The sequence below is a fragment of the Pezoporus wallicus genome, unplaced genomic scaffold, assembly GCF_028554395.1.
Source record: "Pezoporus wallicus isolate ANWC-B61680 ecotype Strahan unplaced genomic scaffold, APGP_CSIRO_Pwel_v1 contig_6923, whole genome shotgun sequence".
Classification (NCBI taxonomy): domain Eukaryota; kingdom Metazoa; phylum Chordata; class Aves; order Psittaciformes; family Psittacidae; genus Pezoporus; species Pezoporus wallicus.
In genome coordinates this window covers 2,808,423-2,827,302 of record NW_026637289.1, presented here as the reverse complement: position 1 = coordinate 2,827,302, position 18,880 = coordinate 2,808,423, and the positions used below count along the sequence as shown (strand labels likewise).

Here is an 18,880-nt window from a genome sequence, read left to right as displayed (position 1 = left end):
TGAATTACAGTAAATGGCTTGCCCCAAGGCAGGATCACCTAATCTGATCCTTTAGTGTTTGTCTAACCTGCTTTTTAAAACCTCTGATGGTGGAGACTCTGCAGCATCCAAGGCAATCCATTTTCGTAGAGAATATTTCTGTTTCTTGGCAAGTAGGGTACAGGAGAGGAAGCTAATCCAGAAACAGAAGGACAATTGTTAAATAAACAGTGGAAAGTAAGTTAAATTCAATATATTTTTATTCTTTGTAAATACAATGAGTACAACTTTTTAACTTCACAAATCAGTTAATCCACTTTGTACAGGAAAAGTTTTACTCATTCTATGATAGTCCGAGTGCCGATTTTTCTCAGTGCTAGTTCCTAATAACAACTCAAATTTTGAAAAGTACAGCAGCTATCTTTAAATGTTTTTTTTCCTACATTTTTTTATACATCAAATAAGCAGCTTATAACATGACTGTGTGTGAGAGGGTGTAGGCGAACAAGGCTTCAAAATTAGAACCTGGAGTTTTCTAAAAAGGCATTGGAGACTTTTGGAAATTGTTAGCATTTTATCAGTCAACAACTTCATTTCTTCGAAATAAAATTCCTTCCATTGATTATTTTTTCTTAATAGTCATTTCTCTGCACATCTCATTGACAAAGAGTTTGGCCACCATTGCCTTTGGTTTCAGCACTGTGCCAACGGGACAGCCAGCAGGTCACTGAAGCAGTCATCTCCATTGTATTTGGTTTTGCTGTTTTAGTCTTCCTTTCTTGACTCGTGTCTTTTCAGGTGTGTTTGCGAATACATGTCTCTGTGTGTGGAAGAAGGGAGGAAGGTCAGGGAGGGAGTGTATAATGCTCTTCTGTCTTTGAGATGTTAGCCAAACAAATTGTGGTGATATCCGCAGCAAAGATCACCAGTTCATTTTGCAGGGATGAATGGAGCTGCTGTCATAAGCTACTTTTTAATCAGTTCTGAAGGCCACTTCATGATGTATTATAAGCAGAAGCAATGTTTTGGTAACCTGGTCTTAAACGTTGCCTATCATATCAAAAACATTTTCTCAACATAGGCTACTTTTAAAACAATTCTGAAGGCCACCGCACCTCATGTTACAACAGAAGCCAAGTTTGGTCACCGGGTTCCAAATACTGAACAAACTAAAGTACCTTCTTTCACATTTTGTCTCAGATCTGCCAGTTAAATGAGAGAATAGCGGAGTCTTTGTTAACTATGACTGGCATCTGAATTGCTTCCATCCTGTAGTAGCAGGAATAGCAGCCAAATTCCAACCACTTTCACTTTTTCCATAGAACAAAGCATTCTCTCCATGATCTAAATCACTCTGTTCAGAGCAGCAGAATCATATCTATTTTGTGTCAATGGGTTTAAAGGCTAAACATTCCCAGGTTTATGCTTCCTGTAGATTTTGTTAGTTGAGGCTTTTTCTCCATAGATTAAAGTTCTTCTCAAACTGTCCATCCTGATGCTTTATTTTAAGGTGATTTATATGTCACTGGATTTGTACATATCTGAAAGCAGTCTTGTAATTGGTACATTCCCAATGGTCTTTTTGAAAAACACTTCTTCTATTGTAGATGGGCTAATGGAACGTAAAGCTGGTAAAAGCAATAAAAGTTTTCCAAAACGACAGGGTTGTGTGGGATACCTGGGAGACAGAGAGAGGGAAAAATATTATTGACAATTTAAAGTCTATTTTTCAAAGAAAATCTTTTACTTTATAGAAAAGACCAATATTCAACAAATTGTGCAAATGGGTGCTACCTGTGCTAAAACCCTGTGGTTCGTACGCAAGTGAGCAAGAAGGTTAATTCAGAGGAAAACTCTCCTAATGGAGATTAGCAGAATGTAGACCAATGTCTTGGAGTTTTGATTAGCTCCTTTGTTTACTCCCTCAGAGTGGTAGCAATACAGAGACAAGATCTGCTCCGACTTGTCCCTCATACAACAACAATGTTCTTGATGCAGTTCAGGGAAGAGCTTGACCTGTAATAAATACCCTGTCATTTAAAGTGCGATTTAAACTTAGCTGGATTGTCATGGTAATCATTCTGCCCCCTTTTGGTTGCTACATACATTTTGAAAGAAATTTTCTTGTTAAAGAAGCTGTATTTTATCCTCAGATACTGTGCGTGTGTAATAGGATATTTCTCATCTTTTCCCCCAGCTTTTGAAGCCAGCACAACGTAGGATATGTATTCTAGCTGTGCTTTCACTGACTTCACGCCAATGATTCTCAAACCTCTGCTTACAGTGCGTGCTCTGTCTAAAAGAAGGACCGAAAAAGGTCATTTGGAGAAACACTCTGCTTCTCCAGTCTGGCCTTCCTTGTGTCCTGTTGAGAGCAATTCCACTGAGGTTGAAGGGCTGATGCCGCTGTAACACTGGCAGGAGGGTAAATTCAAGCCTGAGAATGAAATGCAAGCTGAAAGCCTATCCCTTTGGAGTCAGTGTAACAGTCCTGTCAGTGGACTGCACTTTTCTCCCTGTAGAAGAATGTCTTTTACAACAAGTACTGTTTAGCCCAGTAGCTAAGTATTTCCAGCAACACAGAAATGCAATGGAAAAGTTGCCATGCTTGGAATGGAGACCATGGGTATGCAAAACTGTTCCTCCCTGGCTTTTATCTCTAATAGGCCCTGTCTCACTCAGATACCCTAGAGAGCAGTCTTCATGGGAAAGGCCTTTCATAAGAACAGGAAGAGGTTGCTCTGCAGCAGTTATTCTTTTTGCTCTACTTTTTTTTTTTTTTTGCTCAACGAGGCATAACTGGATGGTATTTGCATTTTTGCTTCTGTCCCCATGATAGGCCATTCCCTATAGGCTAAACAGAAGTTCTTCAATGACTGCTGCCATCTAATCTCTGATACCAAGGGGACTTCTGCTAGACAGAGCTATTATGAGAACAGGTCAAAACTGCAGAAGGAAAAAAATTGCATAAAAGTATCTTTTCCATTGCTCCATCTCCCACTGTGCTAGTGTTCATGGACTTCCACTGCAGCTAAGGGAGTTAAGACACGGGCTTTGCAAAACCTGTTGCATCTTTCCCCCCAGGTCCTGAACCAACCAGAACAGCTGAATGAGACAAGGGTAAATATTTTCTTCCCAAACAATGATTTTCATCACTCTGCTACAGCATCAAAATGGGATTCACAAGTTCTGGGTTTTTCATTTCAACCTGAACACAGACTCAGGATAGTGTCTTAGAAGAGCCATTTAACTCCCTTGTGTCCTGATTTCTGTGTCTGCAAAATGGTAGAAATTATATGGGGATTGGAGATCATTGGTGAAAAATACTCATACTGCCATCAGATGTGGTTTTCAGCATCACAATTAACAGTATTTAATTGAATAAAATGTAAAGGAAAATGTAGCCTTCTGAACTTCAAAGTGTTCCACAGCAGGTATTACTTCCCAAGGGAAGATCTCTCTTTTAAATTTATCTGAATATATTGAGGTACTGGAGTGCATTCAGAGAAGAGCAATGAAGCTGGTGAAGGGTCTAGAGGAGAAGTCCTCTGATGAACAGCTGAGGGAACTGGGGTTGCTTAGTCTGGAGAAAAGGAGGCTCTGAGGTACCTTATCGCTGTCTACCTGAAAGGAGGTTGTAGTGAGGAGGTGGCTGTTCTCTCAAGTAACAAGTGGTAGGACAAGAGGAAATGGCCTCAAGTTGCACCAGGGGAGGTTTAGATTGGATATTAGGAAGAATTCCTTCATCAAAACTGTTGCCAAGCACTGGAACAGGCTACTCAGGGAAGGGGTGGAGTCACCATCTCTGGAGGGATTTAAAAGACATGTAGATGGAGTGCTTGGGGAGATGGTTTAGTGGTGGACTTGCAATGTTAGGTTAATGATTGGACTTGATCTTAAGAGTCTTTCATAACTTTTTCTATTATTCTGTTTCATTAGGAAATACCAGCAGGCTGACAGCCAATGTATACTTGCTGTAACAGCCTAGTCCCCACTTCAGTCAGTGGAAATGTCACCTTCACTACAGTGAAAGCAGGATTTTACCCCTACACCTGCAATAAGTATTGAGAGAAGACACTACTCACCTGGTATGAATGTAGCTGTTCAGAGTGAGCTGGGCTTCGTCTTGAAGGGCTGCTATGGCGGCAGCATTTCGGAAACTCCTCAGTTCAGAACCACTGTGTGTAGGCACTGGAAAGCAGATCAGTTACTAGCTACTGGAGAGGGACATTTTACAAGGGGTTGTAGTGACAGGGCAAGGAGTAATGGCTTTAAGCTGAAAGAGGGTAGATTTAAATGAGATGTAAGTTCTTTACTGTGAGGGTGGTGAGACACTGGCACAGGTTGCCCAGAGAAGCTGTGGCTGACCCATCCCTGGCAGTGTTCCAGGCCAGGCTGGACGGGGCTTAGAGCTACCTGGTCTAATGGAAGGTGTCCCTGTGCATAGGAGGGGGTTGAGGCTGGATGAGCTTTAAGGTCCCTTCCAACCCAAAACTTTCTATGATTCTAGTTCAGCTTTACTCTTAAATGGGTCAAAACCAGTTCAGCTAGTGCTATCAATGGATATTAGACATTCCCATTAGTTCCCCAGTGCTCCAAATACAACACTGACTGTTGGAATTCAATACTGAGAAAACTGTTGCGTGATATGAAGCTATGTTTGGTTTAAAGCATCATTGTTGCTTTAAAGTAGCAACCTCATAATTATCAGACCAGATGAGCAACAGATTCTTTCTGCTTACCAGCTTTAAAAGTGACAATGCATTTGAGACAGGCAAATTCGGTAGCATCTAGCCGAAGTTGTCTAAATCTAGCCACAACCTCCTGTAAAGCCTGTATTTCTGAAATAATTTTATTCAGCTTCTGAGAATCTGTATTGTCACCGTTCATGCCTAAAACAGAAAGAGATGAAATAAATAATATTAAAGGCATTTATTTTATATTGATTTCTGACAAAATCCTCTGTATCAATATCCACTCTATTGTCACACTCGTCTATCTGGTTCCATGTAAACTGACTATATTGTATGAAAGTTAATATAAAATCTTCTCTTGGATGATAACAAACACAGTAATTTGCATTTAAATGACAATGCAAGCAGTCATGAATACAACAAAACAACATTATTTGCATTTAAATATAGATTTATAAATGACAGGTATGCTCTATTGTTCTGTAGGAATTTGTTATTCTTTACATGTTGTTCTTTTTTCAGTAATGTATTTTTATGGTAATTTTTGTAACAAAGTCATTAAATCGTGCAATTCTTACCAGATACAGCCAGTAGAGTGTTAGCATCAACTGGAATGGCCCATTGTGCTATTCCTAGAACAAACAGTTCTCTCCAAGCATCTTCCAAAAGCATCAGCTGTCATACAATAGATGTACAATATAACATAGTGTATAATTTATAGATTTATAGACAATTTAAATATGTAAATTTCTGTTATTTTAAAAGCTACTTTAAATGCCTGTCATGGTATTTATCTATCCCACAGCATTCGTTAGCTCTTCTCTTAGCTTTCTGAGAAGGTGTCTAGAAATAATTCTGCATTGTAGCAAACCACTGAAAGTTGGCTCAGTGTGCACTGTGTTGTGGACCAAAAGGGAGAAGGAGAGAGTGAGAACTCCCGCCACAGTGAGCTTGCTCATAGCACGAGCGCTCACCTGTGTTTCTCAGCACAGAGTGGGCTCTCTCCTCCTCACACATACAGCTGTACTAGGACAAGCTGGACAGTGCTCTCCTATTACCCTCTAGGGATTACCCTCCTTTCCCTCAGGAAGACAAGATTTGTAAAGAAAAGCCTGGACAACATCCTGAAATTACATCACTCTATAGGGAGCACTGCCTTATAGCACAAGCGTATCTTTAACCCCTTCCTTACTAAGTCTTTAGCTCTTTAAAGCACAGCATCTGGACACACATTCAGTTTCATATGTCACCTGTTTTCCTGCTTTTTGCTTAAAATCACTCAGAAATTCCAGGCACTAAGAGCTTTTCCTATCAGGGAACTGAGTATCCAAGCACCTATGCTGACAGCATTGCTAGTTCTCTGCAATTTTTGCGCATTGCCTGGTTGTGTGGAGGATGTGTTTTTCTCTGTTCAGAGGCATTGCCTTTGATTTCTGTGGAGAAGCAGTGATGCATCTGAAGAGGAGATAAGACTGGTGATACAGACTGGCAAAGCCAGAACAGCCATGTTTAGTCTTGAGGGCATCTGTGGATTATTGGCCCAGGACAAGTCTTAAGAGGGGTATATAGGGTTTCTAGTTCAGCTGAAGTTTATGGCCTAAAGGACATGCTGTGGTGCGTACACATTGCTGGGACCTCATGTCTCTCAGTAGGGTGGGAGAGATTTGGAGAACTGTAATGGAATCAGGAGGTATCATCTGGTGGCTCCATGCAATGAAAACAGATTGCCCAAAACTAATGCAGCAAAAAAAAAACCAAATGACAAGAGTTAATATTGGTATGGTCCTGAAAGTATCAGCAGCTTAGCTTCTTAGGAAAATATGAAGGAGGGTATTTTAAGTCTATAAAGAGTCTGCAAGGAAGAACAAGGTAAATAAATAGGTTGTAAAAATGAATTATTATTTCCTTGGAATCATACGTGATAGATACAGAACGCATGCAGTAAAAGTGAATCCTTTATCTATGTGCCAACTCTTAACAGTGTTATGAGCTTTAAACTACCCTGTTCCTATCAGAATGGAAGACCTCTCAGAGTCTCTGCTCTCTGTCACTGCAGGCTTTTTGTACTGTGTGCTGTGCAGAACTGGTACATAACCTGACTAAGCAAACTATGACAGGAAAGTACTTCTGACTCTGCATGCAATTACTGTTTGAAATAATTAAGGAGTTTACAGTACTGGAAGCTGCCCAGGTCATTGTATGAGATGGGGAGTGGCATGGGGGTGCCTGGGGTGCTGTGCCCATCTCAGCTCCGTTCTGAGAGCAGCTGAACCAGCTTCTGAGTCTCCCAACTGCTGCAGCCTGCAAACCCAGCCCCTCCTCCGGATAATCCTGCCTGATGGATGTGCAGTTTTCTGCATGACATAGGAAATGATTCAACAGCCTCTCATTTGCTTTTGTAAAACTTTTTTTGTCATTCATCCATGCAGATACAATGGTAATGAATGGTGGTTCCTGGAAGATATCAGTTTCACATGTTCTTTCCCACTAAGTCTTTAAAGTCAGAAGACTTTAGAAATAAGAGACTATTCCAATAGCTTAAGCTTTCTTCATGCCTATGCATAAGTCTGTAAAACCACCAATTAAAATAATTCATGCTGAAGTCATACTCAACCCTCCTTTTTCAAAGAAACAAGAAATGCCAGGCTTTCTGAAGGACTGTTTTCTGCTTCTTAATCAGCCCTATCCTGTAAGTAAGACCTTTTGTTGGTGACTTGCATTGGGCCAACCTGTCCTATGGACAAGCTGGGCAGGTGTGCAGGCCAGCAGAACTTAAAGCGTGGCATTTTGTTGTGTGGCTTCCAATCCACAGTGGGAATAGCTGTGGAGCTGGGGAAGGGATAGCCTCTGTTTTGCTGAGGGTAGTGACACAGCAATCCTCTGACTTGTGTTTTTTCAGCAAATTGTTTTCTACTTATTTCCTTGCCTTCAAGATGAAACTCTCACAGAGTCCTGGAGTCACAATGCACTTGCCTTTTTGGAAGAGCACAAACAAAAGCAAAATCCAGGAAAGGGTTTTAGACTCTTCTCAGGCAAATGTCAGGGATACAAAAAGAGAAATGCAGACATTTACAGCTGGGCCATTGTCACATTAAATAATGCAATGGCATGATTATAAAAATCAACTGATTATTGATGAAATATGGTGATTATTAAAATCAGAGTTATTTCTTCTGCAGCTCTCCTAAAGATGACAAGGGAATCATGCAGAAAGAGGTTCAGTCAAAGCTTTGGAGCTGAACAGCTCTGAGTTTTGAGGAAGCTGGCTTGCAGTGAGGTACAGCAAGTCAACGTGATGTTAAGGAAAGGCTGAGATTTTAATGTGTAATTCACTAACATTAGTCCCTGATATGAGTGAAAGAGGCAGCAGGTTATTTAAAGATAATGGAAGCACTCTGGCATGTATGGTGGATATGCAGGGTGTGCTATCTGAGGCACGCTTAATCATGTGCAATGGAGACTTCCTTTGCCCCCAAATCCTGCTGCCCCCTCCTCTGCACACTAACAGAGACAATGACCTTGTGGGAAACATATCCATATTACTTAAAATAAAGCCTTAGGAGCCTCCTGTGAACGTCACTGGCCTAAAGACAGACCTGGCTCCTTCCGGTGTACTGAGGCTTTTGCTGAAGTGGCACACATGCTGCTTGTCCCTGATATTTGGGCCTGTTTCTTTGGTTGCTAGATATGATAGACCCGGTGCTCCACAGGAGTGGTGGCTGCAGAAGACAGCCGCCCCGGGCCTGCTGCCTTGCTACCGGCATGTGTAGCCTCCTGGGGTCTACCTCATTGCTCCTCCCATGCTCTCGCTGCAGCCAGAGCTGAACAGCGACCCCCTTTGACTGATTTCACGGCAAGGATTTCAAACCACGGGGCTGGTGCTAGGAAGAGAACATTTCAATGTACCTCAGCTTTATAGTGCGTTCGGACCATCATGATTTACCTTTAGGTAGAAAACACTACTGGTTTCCTAAGAAGCTCTTTTCTTTCAGTTCAAAATGTGTATTTGCATATCAACTGCAATCCTCGCAACATGCATCTACAGAAAGGAACTAGTTCCTCTGAAGACTGCTACGTAACATCTAAGGCACAACGTTTCTCGTTACCATTTAGGGAAATTAGCTCAATCATATCAAAGTATTAGGTGTCTTTTATGATTGGAGCTTTGTGTAGATTTTCCCCCTTCCAGTTTATAATCATCTGATTACTTTTTTAAAAAATCAATGCATTATACAAAGCACACTGTGTCTTCATCAAGAATCAAGTCATTAAGAAATTGCTTCAGCTCGTATGGTTCACATACGATTTACTCAAAGCAAAGGCAAATTGTCATAGAGGAAAACAAGACAAATTAGGGGTGATTTTAATTAATGGTGAAAAATACTGGGGGGTGGCCAAATTCTGCTTCCACCATATTGGGGTAATTTTAAGTTCACTAAAGCCGACATGAATAAGGAAAAAATGTTGGCTATGTAAACAGGAAGAGAGGAGGGGAGGGGAGAGGAGAGGAAAGGAGAGGAAAGGAGAGGGGAGGAAAGGACTGGTCCTCAGAAATCACCTCAGTCACTCCCTGACTGTCATAGCCTGGTGACTTTTCCTCTAGAATTTGTCCTCCCATAATATATGCTTTATATTAGTTGTTTGGGTTTGGTGTTTTTTTTTTGTTTGTTTGGTTTTTTTGTTTGTTTGGGGTTTTTTGTTTGTTTGTTTGGGGGTTGTTTGTTGTTTTTTTTTCCGGCTTGATTTTCATTTGCTTCATGGAATGAAAGTTGGAGGAAAGCTGTTTCTAAATCACTGCCTGGTTTTCAGGGACAGACCAGAACTCTGCCCTAAACTTCAGAACTTCTGATGTCCATTAAGGATTTAAAGGTCTAGGGCTGAAGGCTCAGGATCCAGTCTGAGCTCTGAGCCTTCTTTAACAGGCAGGCCAAGCCAATGCTTCTCACACCGCAGGTGTCTTACCTGGTCTTGTAAGGACAAGGTGGAGAAGGCTGGGACACTCTTGGCCCACTTGATGCTCATGAACAGAAGTCTGGCTGCTGACTCACAGACGGATTCGGTGGCCACTTCATAGAGATACATAGGGGTACCATTGACTTCATGGGGGTACTAACGTCAAAAAGAAAATAAAGGAACTTCATACAGTGTCACCAAGGCAGCCTCATCTTCCTCTCCCCTACAGCTGCCGTTCAGCGCATCATGCTCATGCCCAATACAGAGTGTGCACTCTCTTCTTCTGCAAGCAGAGGGCATTGCTTTCAGCGGGCTCACCCCAAATGCTCTCTGCTGCGCATCCGTGTGCCTGAACTGTACTACAGAAACAGTTCTCCAGAGGAGGTGGAAAGGAGAATTAAATTATTACATCAGGGAGGAGGAGGGGCGGGGAGGGAGGGGGGAGAATTACCAAAATGTGACGTCATCCTTTACCCTGTTACACAGTAGCACCCCTAATAGAATTAAAAGGCTACACATTTGATTAGAGTTTGTGTTTTGTAACCTTTGCTTCAGAAGCTGATTTAGCACTCCTGCCTTTGCTCAGCAAAACAGTAACCACTTGTTTAGCCTTAACCTTCATCTAGCTCCCTGACTGCAATAGGCAGTAAGCAGATGTGTAGAGCTAAGCATAACTACCTAAAGGTTTTGTAGGGCTGGAATGGAGTGACATGTGCTCTGTTTTCTTGCTAAATAATTTCTCATTCGGTATTTTCCAAAATTACGGTATAAAACTATACACTGTGATCATGTTCATGACGGATTCTGCCAAGCTACTCTGAAAATGCAGAACTAGTTAAGCAGTCTCTTCTACAGTTTTCTAAGTGCTGTAAATACGCAAAATATTATTGCAAATTACTTAATGATAAACATCACTTTATCACCTATGCAGCTGAGGCCACAGCAGTGCTTCCACTGGGCTACTTAGGAAATGTTACAGCCCAAAAGCACAGAGACAACTTAGACATGATGATGCCTGTGTGGACAAGCTGCAGGCTTTGGTTGCTACAGATAGTACCTTCTGGACTACACCACTGTGGAGATGGGCATTTTACTAAGAAAACTCAGTGACTGCATTCCTCATAAATCAAGCATTAAAACTGGCTTATGAATGGACCACTCCAGGCAGGGATAGCACTCCTGCAACCATGAAGGTGTAAGGATGTAGGAGAAGCAGGTTTTGTATGGAGCAGGCTATCAGTCAGTCCTTCTGCATATTCCTTCTGCAGAGAGCCTCTTAGCCCTTGTACCCCATATCTTCAAACTTTTAAGGACATAACAAAAGAGTAACCCCACAACATTTTGCCATGTCTACCCCGGAGACAGGAAAGAGCAGATGGGCTGCAGGCACCCTGGCAGTGAGGCCTGCAGGTCCACCAGGGACCAGGGCAGTGGCTGACCTTTGGGGTGGGCTGCGCCAGGCCCACCAGAGCCTGCCTCTCTGGTGTGCCAGCAACGGCAGCCAGCTCCAGGCCATGTGGCTCCAACTGGGAGACAGTGGTGAAGAAGGCAGGTGCTGGCAGGGCGGCAGCAGGGAAATGCGGAGCGCTGCTGCTCTCCTCCTTGTGCCCGCGGAAGTAGAGAGCCACCTGCTTCCGTATTGTTGATGTCCGGGGGCCCCGCTCGTGCTGCACTGCTGCAGGTACCAAGAAGAGGCAAGGGGGTCACTGCACGGTCACACACCGAGTACCCCACACTGCTCCACTGGGCTTCTCTCCCTCTTGGCAGGTTTTTGGGGCCAGTCCCATACCCCCACCCGGGGAGCGTCTGGGAGAAACAGGCTGCTGCGGCATGGCAAGGGGAGGGAGAGGATTATTAGGGCCCGGGGAGCTAAGGGGAGACCCCGCAGGGACACACCGCTCCCCAGTTCACAGCAAGGCTCGTCTCCCTCCTGCCTCCCCGCCGCCCCGGCCCCGGGGGAGGGGGAGCAGGTACCGTCTTTGTTCATGTTGACCTCCAAGCACTTCTTCAGCCGGCAGGCCCGGCACTGGTTCCTGTGCGTCTTGTCCACCGGGCAGCCTCCCTGCCACATAGCCAGCCGTCAGGCGGGGGGACCAGCGTGCTCTGCCCGCAGCCGTCCCAGAGGCGGCGGCGGCGGGTACGGAGGGGCTGCCCCTGGCAGGGCGCCGGGGGGAGCCGAGCAGTGCGAGCCGTATAGGGCTGCTTGGCCCAGCGGCGGGGCAGGCTGGGCCGCCTTCAGCACCCGAGACAGCGACGGCGGCACCGCCCCCTCGGGGCGCCCCAGTCCCGGTCCATCGTGCCCCCACCCCGCTCCCCGCGTCTCCATTCCCGCATCCCCGCGGATCCGGGCCAGGGTGGGAATCAGTGCGGCCGGAGCGGCAAGGGGAAAAAGAGGAGTGACCCGCGGGCTGTCCATCGACCGGCTACGGGCGGTGGCTTACCGAAGGGCTGCCCCTCTTCCCTCGTGTAACAAGTCGGTGAGCTGGCCGCACGCCTCCCCTCGCCGCCAACCCCGCTCCCTCCTGGCTCATCCCCCCATCCTCCCCGGAGAGAGGGGACTCAGCGACCGGCCTCGGACCTAAAGCCCCCCCGGGGAGGGAGGGAGATCCAGCTGTGCGGCAGCTGGATCGTACCGCTGCGGGTGCTCCTGCTGACGGGGGGGGGGGGGGGGGGGGGCAATGCGGAGTCCTGGGGAAAGCAGGGTAAGAAATGCAGGCGGTGAGGTACCTGATTGCCCGATTTGCAAACATAGGTCCTGTTCCTCCTGATGCTCCGCTTGAAAAAACCGGAGCACCCATCGCAGGCGTAAACCCCGTAATGCTTCCCGGAGCTGCGGTCCCCACACACTTTGCAAGGGATGTCTAAAATGCGACCTGAAAGCAGAGAAGGGGGAGAGGGAGAGAGCTCAGCAGTCTGACCTCCGGAGGGATTAGCCCCAGAGCCGCAGTACAAGCAAATAATGAAGTGATTTTATAGCCAACTTTCTTTTCCTTGAGCAAGTGTCAGTTTTCTACAATGAGCATTATTCATGCCCCGCTACGTTTATTTGGATCTTCTATAATCGCCAAGACCCATTTTGGAAGGGAAGATTATAGCCGCGGGAGCAGCAGACTTGCCTGCTAGAAGTGGGGATGCGGGGGGGGGGGGGGGCACGAGGGGACGGGAGGAGGGCGGAGGGTGTTCCCCCCGCTTTCTGGCTTTCGGCAGACAGAAGTCGGTGCTTTCCCTGGTCAGGAGAGCACTCGGGGCACGAAGGCGCGGAATAAACCCAAACAAAATAAAATGACCTGGGAGCTAAGTGACCTCCTCCCCCTGCTCGCAATCTCAGCAAGAGGAGCCCTGTTCCTGGCACAGAAGAGGGGTGCCATTTTCTTCACCCCAAAACCTGCAGCAGAACTTTCCGCCTCGCCTTTGTGCGCGGTCGAAGCTGCGGGCCGGGGTGTGCGGATGGCGGGAGGGCTGCAGTTGGAAATGCTCGGAGTGTCAATGTAGAGACTCGCACAGAGTCCAGCCTGGGTCAAGAAACCCGCCAAACCCTCGCCGGCTTCTCCATTTTCTCCGGCTTTTCTATTTACTTTTACTTCTTATTTTCTATTTTTTTCTTTCTATTTATCGTCTCCTTATTCTTTTATTCTTTTTCCTTTCTTTTACTCTTTCCCTTTCCTTCCCTCTTTCTCCTCTTCTCCTCTTCTCTTCTCTTCTCTTTCTCCTCTTCTCCTCTTCTCTTCTCTTCTCTTCTCTTCTCTTCTCTTTCTCTTCTCTTCTCTTCTCTTCTCTTCTCTTCTCTTCTCTTCTCTTCTCTTCTCTTCTCTTTTCTCTTCCCTTCTCTTCTTTCTCTTCTCTTTTCCTCTTCTCTCCTCTCCTCACTCTTCTCTTCTCTTCTCTTCTCTTCTCTTCTCTTCTCTTCTCTTCTCTTCTCTTCTCTTCTCTTCTCTCTCCTCTTCCCTTCCCTTCCCTTCCCTTCCCTTCCCTTCCCTTCCCCCTTCCCCCTTCTCTCCTCTCCTCTCCTCTCCTCTCCTCTCCTCTCCTCTCCTCTCCTCTCCTCTCCTCTCCTCTCCTCTCCTCTCCTCTCCTTTCCTCCTTTCTTTTTCACCCTAAACAGCCTTCCTTCCTCCTACCAGAACTTAAACTGGAGATTCATTCCAAACCTTGGTCTACAAACTCGAATGGAGAGCTCTCGGCGCCGCTATCTTTGTTTCGAAGTAGTTCAGGAAGAGCCCCGGCTGCGGGTGGCGGGGAGTGAGGGCTGGAAGGGGGGAGGCGGCAGCGTGCTGAGGGGTGCGAAGCGTTGCTGGGGGGGCGGGAGGGGGAGGGAGGTGATGGAAACAGGCCGCAGGGGCTCCTCTCGCTCCCTAGAGAATTTAGGAGTCCGAGATACTTTCAGACATGTCTACTCTAAGGCTCTAAGACAATGCCTGCTGGCAGACAATAGGGACATTAGATAGTGTTAACTTAATGATTTTGCCCATTGAAACTCGTTTGACTGCCTCCAATGAGCACAAGCTGCCAGCTTCTCCCCTAAATGAAACCCGACAGCTGCTATACACAACACGGCGAGAAGGACGGGGATTAGGTTAGGAGCTGCGAGAGGGAGGGGTGGCGGAGGGAGGGAGGGAAAGTGGGAGAGAGGCAGGGACTGAGAAAGGTTAAAGAATAAAAAACTTTTACGCAATTAATAAGGAGCGCAGCCAAAGGAAGCCCCCGCCCCCCCGCCCCGCCGCCTGCTAGCAAGCCGCGGCTTTGGAGCTGCAGGTAGGCGCCCGTGAGGAGGGCTGAGGCCAAGGCACGGTTTCTGGGAGTGTGTAATTACAAGCCCTCCTTGCCACCTGCCTATTGGGGCACCAGTGACCCGTCAAAAAGTGTAGCATGGGAATTCGGATATCGCACAATGCCAACGGAGGAAAGCGCTCGACTTCCCTCTCCAGCCCTTAGCATCCACGGGGAGAGAGGGGGTCCACACGCACGCACACAAAGGAGGAGGAGGAGGGGCAGGCTCGGGGTCAGGGGAGAGACACTGAAGCGGTACGTGCAGCGGTGCTGCATCCCGGAGCAGAGCCCCGCTCTGCCCCCCGAGCACTGCGGCCCGCCGCCGCTACAGGCACCGGGGACCCCCCCTCTCCCGCCTTCCCTCAGCAGCGGGTGGGCCAGGGGTCCGCCGTCCCTGGAACCGGGCAGAGCCGGGGATCCCCGCTCCTCCGGCCGGCCTGCGGCACGGGGCAGCCGGCTCGGCTCCCTCGACGCTAAAAGCGGGGAGCGGGGAGGAGAGAAACTTGGGTTAGTTTTCCAAACCACTTTTCCCCAGACGGATTTTAAGTTTGAAAGTCGCTTTAAAAAAAAAAATCATATGCATTATATAGGTCCATATCCACACCATGTATGTGAACATCAGTTCCGTGTACTCCTTACAAGTCCACAAAACCCGCGCACCTGGAGCACCTTGCCAAACTCAAACAAGCACGTTTCCAGCGGTCGGAGCGGCGCGGCCTGTCCGATAGGTTCCGTGGCCCCCCAGGAGCCGGAGGACGGGGAAGGGGGGACACGGAAGCACCGACAAGGCTGGCGGGAGCGGCTGGAGCCGGGCCGCCCCGTCCCGCCGCAATCCCGGCCCCGTTCTGCACCCCTACGCGCCCCACGGAGCCTGTTATGAGAAAACTTTCGTAGAGGGCAAAATATGGAACAAGTAGACGGGGAACAGGCAGGGCAGGGGGTGTGGGAGGAGAAAAATGTAAGCTTGACACGGGGTCATGAGATAACCGGTGAACTCTGTTTAAAAGTGCTCTGGTTCCCCGAGGTACAGCTTCGTCTCAGAAGTTTAGCACTAAGAAAATGGGATTTCTGTTCAGCTGGGAAACCGTTTTGAACATCCCACGACAGGGGGTCCTTGGGGGCTTTTTTTGTGTGTCATAATTGCTTAAAGGATATATGGCAGCCCCTATTACTGTAATTACCATCAGAGGCTGTTGAAAGAAGTTACTTTGGGCTCTGTGGACGGTGGGACGGGGTCTTGTTACCACCCAAGCAGACGTCGCAGACAACATCGACAGGAGGCCACCGGCGCGCAGAAAGGCTGGGCTGGAGACCCCTTGCCTGGGAGCCCCCCGGAACCTCCCGGGACCTCCGAGACGGGCGCCCAGGCCCCTGGACAGCGAGCAGGACTTTTGTATGCGCTGCCGAGGCCGGCTGGACTCGGGCCCCGGCCCGGGTCAGGCCCCTCTTGTCCCCTTCCCCGCGGAGCCTGGCCTGGTCCGGCCTGGGGATCCCTTTCGGGCGGGTGCCCGGCGCCTGCAGGGGTTCAGAATAAGCAGTGAAAGCGGCGGCAGAGGCCGGGGTCGCGCAGCGCCGTGTAGCGCGGTCCAGCGTTGCGGAATTTCTGCCCTGCCTGTCTCCGGCAGAAGCTCCTCCATCCTCTGGGGACGAAGCCCCCAGGCCCTTCCTGCCCCGTCACTCAGATCTCTGTCCGGGCACCCGACAACGTCCAGACGCGGCTGTTCAGGGGCCTGATCCTGTACCGGCTCCCTTCTCACTTACCGGGCAGTCCGGCAGCGCAGGCGGCGAGAAGCAGCCTCGGCCGCCTCTGTCCCTTCCCCTCCACCGGTTCTTACCTCCACCGCACCCCGTTACTCGTTTCGTTATTATTATTTTTTTCCCTCTCGGGGGCTTTGCTCGGAAAACTCCTCGCTCAGCCCCACGGGGGGGAACGGCAATCCAACCCACACCGAAACGGCTGCCCGGCCGCAGCCCCGGGCCCTGCGGTCTCCGCGCCGCCTGTCCGCCTCCTCCAAGCCGCGGCCCCCGCCTGCCCTCGGCCCCTCCGCCGCGGGATTCGACTCTCACACACACACACACACGCCGGATCCAGGCCCCCGTGGACAAAGGGCGGGCCCGGGTCAAGATAACGGAGAGCAGCGGTGTGGAGAAGGCCGCAGGGCCGGGAGGAGGCCGGCGGCAGGTACAGCGGCCGGTCCCTCCCGGCTCTGCTTCCGTTTTTCCGCCGCTCCGCAAGCCCTGGAGCCGGCCGGAGCGCGGAGGAAATATCTGTCCGATCCATCACTTGTCAGACATTAAATTGGATTGGGTATTTCCCCCCCCTTTGTTACTGACTCCATCCATATTACAAACTCCGAAAGTCCCATTGGGATTATGCGGATTGAGCCATTCTGCAAGAGCGGTTAGTCATGCTTTAAATTCCCTAGTTATGAGGTGTATGGATTTAGGATTAACAAAAATGTGACTTTTGTTTCTGCTTTCCCCGTTGCAGGATTATTTGTTGTAACTGGAAATGGTGCGCAAAGTATTGCATTTAAATCCTCCTTCCATAGAGCTGCTTACGTGATCCCGTGTAATTGAGTGACCAGAGTTTCAAACTCTTAAAAAGAAATTATTGTGCCGCAGAAGACTGCATAAAGTCCGTAAGAAAAACAGCACGTTTCAACTCCATAACGCCCTTTAAACCCAAACCTTCTTCCCTCCGTTCCAGTACCGGAGACCCGCGAACAAACCGCCCGCACCCCGGCAGGACAAACCCCATCCCCGCTGCCTTTCCCGGGGCTCGCTGCTCCTGGTCCCGCCGCGGAAAGCAGGGCCGGGCCGCGGGAAAGCGGCTTTTTGTAATCCCCGGGCCTTCAAACTCCATCGGGACAACTCCGAGCCGGTATATTGCCACTCCGGATGGAAATACACACTTTTTTTATGGGGAGGGAGTGAGAACCCAAACTACAACACACACACACATCCCCCGCCTCTCCCTTCCCTCCATCTCCCGCCCCCCAGGCCAAGCTGCAGCCGGTCTGGGAAAGGCTGCTCGAAGCCTCCACCGCGTTATTACCCACTTGTTGATCCCGCCGGCTTGCTCATGCTCGAAGGCCCCGGAGTCGTTAAACTCAGGGCGAAGTGTCGGTGCCGGGGCGAGGCCGCTGTCCGTGTGTCCCCCCCCGTGTTCTTCCCCCCTCCCTGCCCGCCGGCTCGGCGGCAGCGGCGGCTCCGCGGGGCAGGTGCCTCCCTCGGGCGCTCACTGCTGGCTCCGCCGAGGGGACCGGCGCATCTTCGCCGCTGCCCCGCTCCTCCGAGGGATGGGGGCACGCTGCGGGAAGGCGGCAAAACAGTGGGGGGGAAGGAGCCAAAATGAAAGAAAAAAAAAAAAAAAAAAGAAAGAAAAAGGAAAAGCAACGAAATGGCCCAAAGCCGGTGCTCGCCCCTGCGAGCAGCTGCTCTTGGGACCTCGGAAGGTGCGGGGAATGCGGGCGGGCTCGCTGCCGGGCTCCTGGAAGACGAGCGGGAGCCGCAGCAGCCAGGGACAACAATGAGGCGAAGGAGAAGGTGGGATGGGGAGCGGGGCTCCGCGCCGAGCGCCTGGGTGCAGCGAACAGGGAGATCAGAGCCTGGAAAAAAGAATGGAAGGGGGGAAAAGGCGTCAGAGGAGGCTGTCTCTGCCTCTCAGAAACTGAATGGTATAAAAAGGGAAAGGTTTCCAGAAGTTCATTACACTGGCTGACTTTGCGCTTTGAGCTCCAGGCTTCGGCCCCTATAATAGCTGCAGAGGCAGTGACAGCGGCGGTGCGGGGAGGGGACGCCCCTCTCCCACTGAGCCCCCCTTGCTTCCCTCCAGCTCCCGCCGCCGCGTGACGTCACCCCGCGCGGGCACGGGGAGGGGGTTACATGCTAATGATATTAATGAACCCCCGAGCGCCTTTCGCACAGGACACGGCGGCCGCCGAGGCGAGCCCGCCTCCTCGCTCGCCTTGTACCCTCGCTGTCATAGGAAGGGACAACCTCTCCCACCGCCGCCCCCCCCCCCCCCCAAAAAAAAAAAAGAAAAAAGAAAAGGAAAAAAGAAGGAGAAATAAAAGGAAAAAAAAAGAGGAGACAAAAGAAAAACAGAAAGCACGGATCAAGATCCCATTTCTTTCCCATTTTGCCCTGGCGAGGTGGGACCAGCCTGCTGTTCTCCCCTGCGCTGCCTTTGCCCCAGCCCGGGCAGCGGCTATGCTGGCGGCTGTAGGGGAGCGGGAAGGGGATGCCAGCAGAGCCGACCCACGCCGTGCAGAGTCGTGCCGATCCAGGCTGCCAGCCTTCCCGCCGGGCGGCCGGACCCCGTTCCTGCGGCGTGACACGGCAGCTGGCATGGCGGGAGCTTGGCTAGGCTGGCTCCTGAGTGCGCACGGCGGGAGGGTGCAGGGAAGAGTTCGGGACGGCTGTGCTCGCCCTCGGGAGGCGCGGGGAGTTGAGCCCTGCTTCTGCCTCGATAAACTCCGGAG

General features: G+C 49.4%; 1 protein-coding gene across 1 annotated transcript; it reads right to left on the bottom strand.

Annotated features, from left to right (window-relative positions):
* Positions 1-221: 221 nt before the first annotated feature.
* Positions 222-17,730, bottom strand: NR2E1 (nuclear receptor subfamily 2 group E member 1). Its single transcript, XM_057404715.1, has 9 exons — positions 17,456-17,730; positions 12,354-12,499; positions 11,601-11,688; positions 11,066-11,301; positions 9,636-9,782; positions 5,252-5,348; positions 4,722-4,871; positions 4,065-4,170; positions 222-1,657 (listed from the first exon to the last, which is right to left on the bottom strand). The coding sequence occupies exons 1-9, from the start codon at positions 17,478-17,480 to the stop codon at positions 1,495-1,497; spliced, it is 1,158 nt and encodes a 385-aa protein (XP_057260698.1). The 5' UTR covers positions 17,481-17,730; the 3' UTR covers positions 222-1,494.
* Positions 17,731-18,880: the final 1,150 nt, after the last annotated feature.